At 42.0% G+C, this 12,466-nt stretch overlaps 1 protein-coding gene across 1 annotated transcript in view; it reads left to right on the top strand.

The window, feature by feature from the left end:
* Window positions 1–12,466, top strand: part of LOC144807000 (serpin-like protein HMSD) — a 109,748-nt gene that overhangs the window by 11,984 nt on the left and 85,298 nt on the right. The window contains exon 3 of the mRNA XM_078673057.1: window positions 3,951–4,088. Coding sequence (XP_078529183.1) covers window positions 3,951–4,088 — 138 coding nt within the window. The remainder of the gene's footprint in view (window positions 1–3,950; window positions 4,089–12,466) is intronic.

Here is a 12,466-nt window from a genome sequence, read left to right as displayed (position 1 = left end):
TTGGTTCTGTCTAGGCATGATATTGGATTTGATATGGCAGTTAAAGCCAAACACTGAAGTCTCCTGCACTTGCAAAACAATTTGGGATATTTGCAGAAGAACAGACAACATTTGTTCGTTGGGTAATGTTTGACCCGAATGAATAAAACTACTGAAGTCCATCCCTTCAAATCTAGTCAAGGGGCAGGATTTTATGCTCCATGCATCCAAGGAGGCACACCAATTAGGGAAGACCAATGTGAGGTCCTTGCAGGGCTACCCACAGTGAGTAGTTCTACCTGATGTTGTTTAAGTTGTAAGTGTACCCCAGCATGGTCAGAAATCTGAAACTAATTTACTGAGGAGGTTATTTTCTTCCACATGGCCAGAGGTTTTGAGGTAACACCTGTTTTGGGAATCTCCATAGAGGATGCTAGACAGCTCGGAAAGTAGTTTGTATGAACCGCTGTCTCCTCTGTTTATCATGAAATGGTGTTAACATAGTATGCTTTTCTGTGCCTAGAACACTTACTAACACAAGCGAAACATTGAAGATCTTTTGATCACTGTGCTGACAGACCAGCAGTATTTAATAGTTTTTGTGCTAGAGGAAAAAAGTGTGAACATTGGTAGGTTTCATATCTAATCACTGGTTTGCTGTTGAGGTTTTGCATTATGAGCAAGGGGTGGTTTGTAGTGAGGCATTTCAGTTACTAATGTAGGCCATCAGGGCACCACTCAGCCTTTTTAGAGGGAGACGCTTGTGCCTCAGGAGGTTCTGCAGTCATTTCATGAGCCACTTCTTTGGACTATCTGCTTTAGCTATGCAAGACTGAAAGCTGACCTTTTAGGAATGTAGTTGATTTGTAATGATTAATGGATATGTCTTGCTTCTCGACTGGTAGAAGAGTGTCCTCCTCTTTGAGGGCCCTGTCTTTGTTTCAAAAGCTGAATCAAAGCTAACAAATTACCTTAACGCTTCTCGACATCTATGCAGTTCAGTGATTGGTATCCTGCCCTCCTGTAAACTACAAGGTGTAGGTCACTATTCAGAGGTTAAAGGCACCACCCACGCAAATGCAGGAGGTTGGTGCCAAGTGCAGAACCTGGCTCAAAAAGGTGCACACCACCCTCAAATGCACTACACCCCACTGTTTACGGGGGTTCAGTGAACGAATCTGCAAACTGCACAGGGGTAGGAGGTACACCCCTTTATATCTGAGTGACTGTTGCACTATGAACTGTACACTTCACCTTAATTATGTGTGGCATGCACCTCACATTGCTTCATTGCATCTGCGTTGTTGGAGCTCCACCCCAGTGACCGTCTCACCACCCACCCAGATCTGCGTGATTCTAACTTGACGGCTCCTACAATCTTAATGCAATGCTGCCTCCTCTAACCATAATATTCTCACCTTACAATCTACTCTAATTCTGTTCAATCTCAACCTCCTTCCCGACTGAAACATTACATTTAAGTTCCCTATTTGAGACTAACCTGAAGTGTTTCCTTTCATACTCTACCTTTGCACACCCCTCTTCTCACTCATCAAGGTCCAAAAATTACCAGCCTGCTCCAACAACCACTCCACCAACTCATTTGTACACACCTCCCACCCATGGTTCTTTATGAAAAATGATTATTAATTTATGCAGCGATCCAATCCATTGAATCAGTTGTGAATAGTCATGGCCAAAAGGAAAAATCATCACAAATTCTAATGGTGGGGATTCCACCCCAAAGCTGGATACCTAAATCTGTCCCAATTGCCACTAACACAAAAAGAATAATTGATGGACAGAAGGCTGAACAATGCCATGCATTCGCCCCAGTACAGAGATCTGGGCCTAAATCCATCGTTTTTTTGTTCCACATGCCATTCCAGTTTAGACCCGCTATATGCAAATCAGTCTTGACCCTGTTCCCCCCCATGGAACTGGAAACAAGTATCCTAGGACCGGTTTCAGAGTATTCCCCTCCCGCGCACCCCCCCCCCCCCCCCACCAGCCAGGCTAGCTTGACTCAGTGGCATGAAGATCACTGGCTCACGTCTAGGCATACCCGTCCCACTCTGGGTGACAAATGCAAAAAGAACCATTGATGGACAGAAAGCTAAACGATGCCATGCATTCACCTCAGTGCAAAGATCTGGGTCTAAATCCATCGTTTTTATTGCTCCCCATGCCATTCCAGTTTAGACCCAGCCATATGCAAATCAGTCTTGACCCTGTTCCCTATGGGAACTACCAGGCCAGGTCCTCCCTAGACTGGAAACCAGCATCCTAGGACCGGTTTCATAGTATCGCCCCTCATCAGCCAGGCTAGTTTGACTCTAGTGGCACGGAGTGGACTAATACAGCACCTCAAATTATAAGAGGTCTTTTGACTCTGTGAGCTATGAAATGCCATCAAAGAACTGCATATGAACTGAAGTGCATAGACCTATAATCTTATGTTTTTCTGCCTAGCCTTTCGTTGTTCAAAAAGGTTTATTTGGGTAGAAATAGATTCTTATTAGTAAAGGCAACCCCAACCACTGTGTTATGTTTTAAATCCTGAGGTTGTGCTTCTCCAGACCAAGCTCTCTCAAAATATGCTGCCCACCATTATGGATGAACTGTAACTTCTACGCCTAGTAGTGCTCATTGTCTTTTTATAGCATTTCATATACAATAATTTACACACTTGTATGACTTATTGTCTCTGTATAATGTTTGTCTGTCTGAAATACAATGCTTTTAACACCCACAAAAGAAATACATGTGAGAGAGGGGCTATGGAGAGATGAGGGGCACCCTTGGAGGGTGGTAGTGAGGGAATCCATAAGGAAGGAGGTCACGACAGAGCACCAACAAATTTTGTTGCACCCAGCGCTGCCAATGCTAAAGCTGGCCCTGGTAGGTGGCTGAGGATTAGAGGAAAAAGAACTGTCCAGTTCGGGTTTTTAGTACAAGGTTATTTGATGGCCGTGTACAAATTCTGCACTGAAAGCAAATAATTGCACTTGTAAAATAAGTGTCTTGTTTTATTGCGCGTTATCAGATAGGAATGTTTCTTATCGTTGAGTGGCCAGAGTTAAAAAGCTTCCGCTCATTTCTTCCAACTTCCACAAGTCCATGTGTTGCATAAATTTGAGTAACAAAAGTGATCTTCTAAATCCTGATCTATAGGGCTCCTCTACCTCGGTTAGTCGCCGAAATTCAGCATACATGGGCATCCATCCATTTATCGCAATATAGAAACGTAAAATATGTTGCTTAATCCAGTTTCTATTAAAAATATAATACTGTAATTTCTAATTACCAAACCAGGTGTCTTTTTCAAGTGCCCCATTAAACTATTGGTGCCCATTGACCCTTATTTCCACCCCTTCCCTCCACACCCAAAGGTATTGTGAGATTAAGAGTGTAACCCAGAGGACCTCCTAAGAAAAAGAGGAATTACTGGGAGTGTCAGGAATGTTGTTCCTGATTTCCTTGGAATTCTTTATTTTTCCCCGTTATTTCATTTGGAAGACGCCACCTGCTTTTGGCGGTTGGAGTCTACCGATACAACACCAAAGATTCATAGTTGCCACAGATCTCATAATTCCATATGGTTAATAACTTTTTTACAGACCCATTGTAAATAGAAAGGCCTTGTGTAATGAGGCTACATAGGTTAAGGTGGCCTCGTTCCGTGCCACCATCACAAATGGGCCGCTGTTAGATAAAATGGTGCACACAAGAATCAAACCAGTTTGACTTAAATCATCAGAAATTTGGAGCTTAGGAGAAAGAATCCAGAAATTAAAACATAGTGGGTTTGGACAGGCACTTTAATAAGGGACCTCTTTTAATCCATTTTAGATATGCCCAACTCCCTTTTCTGGCAAGTAAAGGGCTAAAGAGACTCCGTTGTCATGACTGTAAGTGAGGATACTCTGCAAGGGTCTTCAAGAGAATAAATGACTGTTCTTCCTTCCCAGGCCCTCCAGCTGCACAGGGCCAAAGATGTCCACACCGGGTTTCAGTCCTTGACCTCAGAAATTAACAAATCTTGCACGAAATGCCTACTTCGGACTGCCAGTAGACTATTTGGGGAGAAGAGCTACACATTCCACACTGTAAGTTATGTTGATTTTTTTACTATTTTACTCCTTGAGGTGCACGTAATTCATGTTCCAAATTTTTTTTTAACCTTGTTGAAGTCTGTTGGTTCCGTACTGATGTCATGAAAATAGTCTTCAAATGAACCAAACCTTATGTTATTGCTTCGTAAGCCTGGCACAAATTTCTGTTTTTGTAGCTTTATAATCCCTATTCTAAGTGAATTAAATTTGCAGTGTAATATGCAATTCCTATTGCGACTTGAGAGATGCGTGAGGAGCCCCTTCTCATTTAGGGGAACACAGCTTCCATTGTCCTTGATGCATTCAGCTATGCAAATGCCCATGCAATATAAAAGCATTGAATTATTATTGGCTTCTCATGGCTTACAGTATACACTTCTGGAGAGGAACCTATCTATGCGAACAGCTGCTACTAAGTGTGGCGCAGCTTCTGGTATTGGGATGGAGGCAGCCACTCGAAGGGACCGCTTACTGCTTCACTAAATGTTGGTTCTCAGTGTACCTTTATGTATGGCATCAATGCACTTTTCCTTTTGCAGAACGGGGTCTCCATGCAGTGAAGCCAAACATGTGGCTTGGCAGGCTTTTCATCTTGCTTTTATAGCCATGTGCTATTACCTGTTATATTAAGATTACTTACCGAGCACAAATTACCTCCCTAATGCGTATATTGGTGATGTCTAAATGCAGCAAAATGTGAGATAAAGGGGTAAATTAGACTAGTATGTGAAAATCTACCAAATTGCACCTGCTATTTCAATATATTTCCGCGCCTACAGAAACCTGGATGGTGGTCTTTCATTTTGCAGTATATTCCAGTGTTTACCTCCCTGTTGCAGGCTTGGTCTAAGATTTGGGTGCCAATTTTTGAGTATTTACTTAGGATACATTTTCATATAATTAAACTAAAAGGGGATCATGTACACAATTATTTTTCTGAAACTGTTTCATGGATTTCGCCCTAGCACCAATGTTGGATACCCCTGGGCTAAGTCGAATTCAGATCTATGTATGTTATTTAGCTTAATATATATTTAATGGCACCAACTCTGACTGCCTACAGTCACTTGTAATGCACTTCCAATCCTGACTGGAAGATTGTTTTTACTCTTCTGCCTTGGCAAAGGCCATGAGCAGACTTTACCCATTGAAAACAATCATGATAAGTGTAACTAAATTATTAGCAAAAATAGTTTCTGTTTAAAGTTCAAACGTTCACTTAAATGTTTTTTGTGACAAAAGGAAAATACTGATAATGGTTTACATTTACTCACAGCTTGGTGTAGTGCCAAGAAACTGTTAGCAGAAGCAGCTTGTCAATCTCGGTTGTCTGCTGATTGCACACATGCAATATCGAATTTCATGGACTTTACATGAATTAATATATTGGCATGTTTTGAATATTTTCCAAATGTGAGTTGTAATACATTTCATAACCATCACAGTCCGTTTTTATTCAGTTCCAAAATGTGTTTCAGTAGACTAGTTTAAAAAACATATACGCAAAGGAATAAACTAGAGCTGCCACTTCTGTCAAGGGTGCAGATTGTGTGAGATTTGAATGAGCCCAGGAAGAAATCCTTTGTGAATTGGCTATGTTGTAATCTCACGTCAGCGAGAATGAGCTAATCCCCTTCCACTGGAGTAGCCCTACATTGACCAAAACAATTGGATTCTTCTCTCCTGGTAAGGCCCGCTAGTGGGGAAACTTTTTCAGGAAGGTTCTCAGAAGACCTATTGGCTTAGACAGGAAATAAATTGTCTAGTGTGTTTTGGTGTGGCATCAACCTACTCCTTCGAGGGTATTGTTGCTCTGTATTAAATAAAGGGGTGGGGGGGGGGGGTCTTTCAGTTGGTCCAGGTTTGGAAAACAAGCAGTAGGATAGCCAGCAGTGGCGATAAAGTGCCCAGGCAATGTGCTGTTCTGATTTCATTGTCTTGGAGCCAGGTGTCAGTCTCTAGCAAACATTGTTCCTTCTTGCTAAAATCAAAATGGTGAACACCACAGATGTGGCAGCCTGTTTGATTTGCAGTACATTGGGGACTCAGTTGAACTGATCATCTCTAATAAGTACATTCAAGACTTAGTCAAGACATTCTGTTCTAAGAGAAGTGTATCCTGCATCTTCCCAGCATATAAATCTGCCAGGTTTCCAAGTAATCTAAATGCTTGGTACTAGAGAAACAGACTCTGGCACTTCACGTAAGGTGTTAACCCAGAAGTGCACTGTGGTAACTCATCAGACTATAAGGGCAAAGAATGTTACATAAACTCCAAAAGTTGGAGTATGCAATGCCCAGCTTGTGATCACAGCCTTTTTTAACACAACACCAGGGAGTCATCCTTCCTTGAACCTCATATTATAGACCACTTCTAGGTAATGCAGCAATAGGCTTAGAGATCCTACTTCTGAAAGAAGTCTTAAAATAAGCTTCTTATGAGAACACCATCTCCCTAACTGAAGATATGTCTCTCTGCACAAGCACAACATTAACACCCACCCCATGCCAACCCAACAGAGGTTATAGCCTTATGGCTAGAGCGGTCAACCTCGAAGCTGGGAAACCGGGTTCGAGTCTCGGCAACAACGCTCAACATCCTGTGATTCTGGGTAAATCGCGTAAATCTCCCCGTGCCTAACAAAAAAGAAAAATGAATGTGTCCTTATGTAATGAAACTAGTGCTCATGTAAAGTGCTCTGATATGCGGTATCTTCAGGTCTAGTTTGCGCTATATAAAACTCTTAAAGAAAAACCGCCTCCAGTTAGCCACCTGCTTTATAATAGTAAGCACACCCAAGTAAGATAAAATCCCCTGCTGGATCAAGTATACTTTCCTCCACACCAAAGCCAACCCCTAGACATATCCACCTTGCTTTCCTGCCTACCACACACTAATCTGAAAAGTGGACACCCACGTGAACATATTGCCTGCTCCTCCTAAAAGATGTTACACCACCTTGCCAGTACGTGCATTATCCACTACGTCAAACACGACATGTCCAAAGTGCTGATACTAATGGTAGAAAGCTTTGAGTCCTTCACATCTCCTCCCACCCACAAGTGACCGCCCATTCCCTCTTGCCCACTCTACCATGATTTTAATACACAACTCTATGCACCACGTTACAAACATGTTTGTAACGCCTCAAATGCTCTAGACCATCCTTCCTAATATCACACAGCACACCTCAAACTTCCTTCATTGCTTGCATGCAGCACCAAAACTTAATGATCCAAGAAAAGAGCTCACTAGGGCATCTTTGCCTGCTGTTCAAATAAAAAATGTAGCTCTCTGAACACTGAAAACAATATTGCACAATGCTATCCTGTATAAAGTCACATTTAAGAAATACCCAGCAGAGGGGATCACAGTGATCTAGAAGGAAAATCTAAAATTGCTAATTTTCAACAGGCTGGAAAATCCTTAACACTTCAGTGTTGCCTCACCACCAATTGCACACAGTCTTGCTGATCTAAACCGCTCTACTCAAACCCCTTCTTTCCATTTTCCCTTAGCAAATGTCTTAACGTTCTTTCTCTCCAGCCTTCCTCCTTTCACCTTGGTGACCTAAGCCTATAGTTTGACACCCACATTTACAATCCGTCTGTTAATTCACATTGTAATGCAAAACCTTTCACCTAAAACTGCATTGAATGTAAGAAACTGACCCGAGATTCCTTGCTTGGCTCAATAGTTTCACTCAGTACTCTTTGCTGTATCCATAGCTTTGGAAACTTGTAATGCAATCATGATCTTCCTCTTTGCAAACATCCAGGTGTTTCCTTGGGTTCTCAGATCGCCTCATTTTATCTTGCTTATCTACATACCCCAGACCACTGCAGCCACCATGTACACATCCTTGCTCTGAATCTAGGAAATGGTAAGGAATACTAGGTTAAAAAAACAGAATATAGCTTAAGTTCTGCTATTCACCTTGAAACATGTGCATGCAGACCGTTTTGTATATTAAAATAGGATTTACTGCCCATCTGAGGGCTTTCTAACTTCCTGTTTTGACCTAGTGGGTTTTTTGATTGTCTGAAAAGCATGATTTCTCTCCCATAGACCACACTCTGGTACATATGTATGCTGTATTGGTGATGCTTACCTGTGGTAATTTGACCCATTTCATCAGCAAGTGTCTTACCCCCACCACCACTCTCAAGCCTTGTACTGTTTAACTTCTCCTCCTAGGGCTTCTGGTCTTGGCGTCCGTGCAAAGAGTGGAAGGCGAAGGGTCTCTTCCTGTTGGGCATGGTAAGTAGTTAGGGTCAGAAACTCTAATCCAGAATTGCCAGGCAGCTGAAGAGCAGTAATAATCCAGTCCACTCCATTCTATGCACTGCACCCAGTCCACACATGCCTTTATCCCACTACTGAATAACTACTAGATATTGCCACTCTATTATGTACACACAGACACAAGACTCATTAACACTTGATGTCACACATTCTGTCCCTCATCACCCGAATATCACTCACAACCAGTACATACTAATCTGTCCTCCAATGCTTTCCCAATTCACACACCATCTCATAGTTCCACTTGCAACACCCCACCTCTCCATTCCCCTTGTCATCGTCCCACATATCAGACCACCTCTCTGCCTAACACCTCTATATGTGCTAACAACCCTACAAACCCCATAGTTGACTAGAGCCTTCCAGCCAGAATCTTCCTTCAGTTATTACATTCCACACATCTACTGACCACTCAGTAAGGATGAAAGCAGACCACCCTTCCTCTTATTACAAACATCACCCAAGATAATGCTTCCATCATTCAATTCTGTCTTCTTTCCCCACACCTGTCCTCTCCTTTTAAAACCCCCAGACCCACAAGCACTCTTATAAGAAACACAAATTTTACAATCTTTTACTAACACACTTCTGCCAGTTCTCTGCACACCGTCTCTGCAATCAGTCCTCAACAATAAACCAACCTCTCCATCCTCACTCAACATAAGTTGACCAACCCCAACATCTGCTTTCCATCTGTCATCACAACTACCATCCAGTCACCTACACCTTCACGACTGCCTCCTACCTAACACCACCACTGGGTAAGCTACCCTCTGTCACCCACATACCCAAAGACATAGCTAATTACTTTTTTTCAAAATCTTATTAATCATATATTAAACTCTCCCTCTTTTATACTTCTAACTAATCCTACTTCCCCTCTACCTTTGGCACATATCACATCATCTTGCACATCCACTGCAACAAAGAACAGTGAGGCTTAGGACATCACAACCTTTTACTACACCTTTCCACTCATAGTCTTCATCCTCACGGGACCAAAATCAGTTGTGTAACACAGAAATAAAGGACTAACAGCCACCTAAGCCTTCAAAGCTTTTAACGTTGACCCCACAGTCCCCTTCCACCACTAACGTCCACCACATCCACATTCGGAAGTTACAAAGGGAAACAGACGGCAAATACCAGCCACAATACCAATATGTATCACCCCAAAAAGACTTTTATCCAACAATGGCGTACACTACGTTCTCAAGTTCATTCCAAACTAACTCCGTAAAACGATACAAGAGAACAGGGTTTTCGTATACAGGAAGTGATGGCGCTCAGCTAATTAACGTTGTGTTAGACATGAAACCATTAGGTAGGTACTAACAGGGAAGGGGAAACCCTAATAACCTCCTTAATTTGTGGAGGAAAATCCTACCACCTATAAAAGAAGCAACAGTCTTGTGCATACATACAACATAAAGTAAACAATGTAGAGGTAATTTGAAAACAATTGGAACAATATTCAACGTTGGAATCCTGGTTTCTTTAATTAGTCATGACACAAAAACAGCCAGCCGACACGTGTTTCTTCAGAGAAACAGTGGTCTCCGGTGATAATTCCATCCCGGTAGGGCGCAAGTCAAAATACAACAGTGAGTACTATCAAGGGTGCATCTGATTAGCTGCAAATTGAGGCCACAGATGGCGTGAAAGTGATGACTGTGATAATTCCAAACCGGCATCAAGGTTGAAAGTTTCTTAGTAGAGATGACGAATCGTAAAAGTAATCTTTAATGGAAATATAAAGGCTAATGCCGCCAGTACCGATATACAATGGGACAAATCCTCTCAACTGCATCAATGTCATCTACGAGTGCGCTCAAATCCGCGTCCTGTGAGCTCCTACTCAATCCCGGATTGAGTCGGAGCCGGCAGGACGTCTGCACTACATTGGATTCAGATTATTGGGAAGCACGCACTCTTGTTTGGTCGTGAGTAGCGCAGATTTGAGCGGACTCGTAGATGACATTGATGCAGTTGGGAGGATTTGTCCCATTGTATATCGGTACTGGCGGCATTAGCCTTTATATTTCCATTGAGGAACTTTCAATGTTGTTGCCGGTTTGGAATTATCACCGCCATCGTGTTCATGCCATCTGTGGCTTCAATTTGCAGCTACTCGGATGCACCCTTGACAGTACTCACTGTTGTATTTTGACTTGCGCCCTACCGGGTTGGAATTATCACCGGTCCAGGGACATGACTGGCCTTGGAACATACCAATAAGCCCTGAAGAGTCAGAGACCACTGTTTCTCTGAAGAAACACGTGTCTGCTGGCTGTTTTTGTGTCATGACTAATTAAAGAAACCAGGATACCAACGTTGAATATTGTTCCAATTGTTTTCAAATCACTTCTACATGGTTTACTTTATATTGTATGTGTACTGTGCATGGGACTGTTGCTACTAACTCCGTAAAATGCCTTCTAGTGGAAGTGAGAACCATATTGAACCCACTATCATTTAATGTTCACCCTCCCAACCCACTTAGTTTCAACTCACTAACACAATTTACCTTTACCTACTCAATTCACAATTCAACGCTTGATCACCCCAACTTGTACATCTATATCTGCACTAACAAACCTCTAATCCACCTATGCAAATCCCAAGCCCACTGCGCAATCCTATCTGGTGCAAAACACACACCAGTCTTGCTCTTTACCTCAGTCTATAGTTCCCATTATAGTACTGCCCCAAATAAACTGCTGCTCTTCAATGCTCAATCACCAAGAATAAAAAAACGTATCTATGACCTACAAACCGCATAAAATCAGACCTATTTGTCATTACAAAAGCATGGCTAAGAGAATACATGATACCCGTACTTTGAGTTAGTTTTCTAACACTTTTCTACATATTGACCACCTCCACACAGGAGAGCCTTTACAGACACATTTCCAGATGCCACATGGAACATATCCCTGAATCATCCTAAACAATATATACTTGCCAACCAGAATATCTGCTTCACCAGACCAAATATGTTGCAACCAATCCATCACATCCAGTCTGGAGGCTATAATCTGCCAAGTTGTCTCTGGCCCCACCCATATGGCAGCACATACACTAGACATTGGGTTCAGCAATCAGGACGACGTTGTCATCAATGCTATTGACTGTGCCCCCTGCAGCAACCATCACCATACCACCTTAATTTATTATATCACACGTAAACGTTCTGGCAAAGTTTCCTCCCATAATTCAACTTGCAGACAATGGAAAAAGTGCAACGTGGAAGAACTCTTCAAGTTAATGTTACAGCAAACATAAACCTAGACTAGATTAACACAGGGATAAGATTTGTACAACTGGATGGCCAGAGTATTCACGAAGATAATAACTTGAAAATCACTTGTCATTAACAAATGGATTCAGAAAACACCATGAATGAATGATGAAATAAGACATACATACCGTTATGCCCTCTGCATAAAAATGGTGCCAAGTAAAGAGCCATTAGGACAAAATAAACACCCTCCCCAATTCACAACATAATCTGTAAAGACACCTTGAAATACCAAAAAGAGCACACTATACACAGGATCTCCAATACCAAATGCTCCTCAGAGAAATTTCATAAAACACTGTCCGAATTTCACAATACAGAATGTACCTCCATGCCTATGGCACAATCGCACGATTTCTCTGATCAACTGGCAGATCACTTTGTCAGCAAAGTATGAACTATAGATATACTAAGCAAAGCAACATGAGACCTACTTGATCTCCAGTCTAATGGATTAATTTAAAATGATTAGTCCCTATTACTAACTTCCTTCAAACAACTGACCATTGCAGAACTACGTGATGTGGAAGAATCAAGTTGATCAGCAGTCTCACTATCTGATCCACACTCTACTGAATGGTTAATAAAATATTGCTATCCATATCGGTCTCCATTGAAGTAATTAATATAATCGGCATATCTCAAACCTCCAGCACGCTTCTGTCAGAACTCGAGACATCCATACCTTACGACCACTAGTAAAGAAACACAACTTGGAACCAGCTAATCCTAGAAACTGATCACAAACTGTATTTTCCTCAGTAA

Source organism: Lissotriton helveticus, unplaced genomic scaffold, assembly GCF_964261635.1.
Source record: "Lissotriton helveticus unplaced genomic scaffold, aLisHel1.1 SCAFFOLD_761, whole genome shotgun sequence".
Lineage (NCBI taxonomy): Eukaryota > Metazoa > Chordata > Amphibia > Caudata > Salamandridae > Lissotriton > Lissotriton helveticus.
Note: the sequence above shows the minus strand (reverse complement) of the source record. Positions and strands in the feature narration are given on the sequence as shown.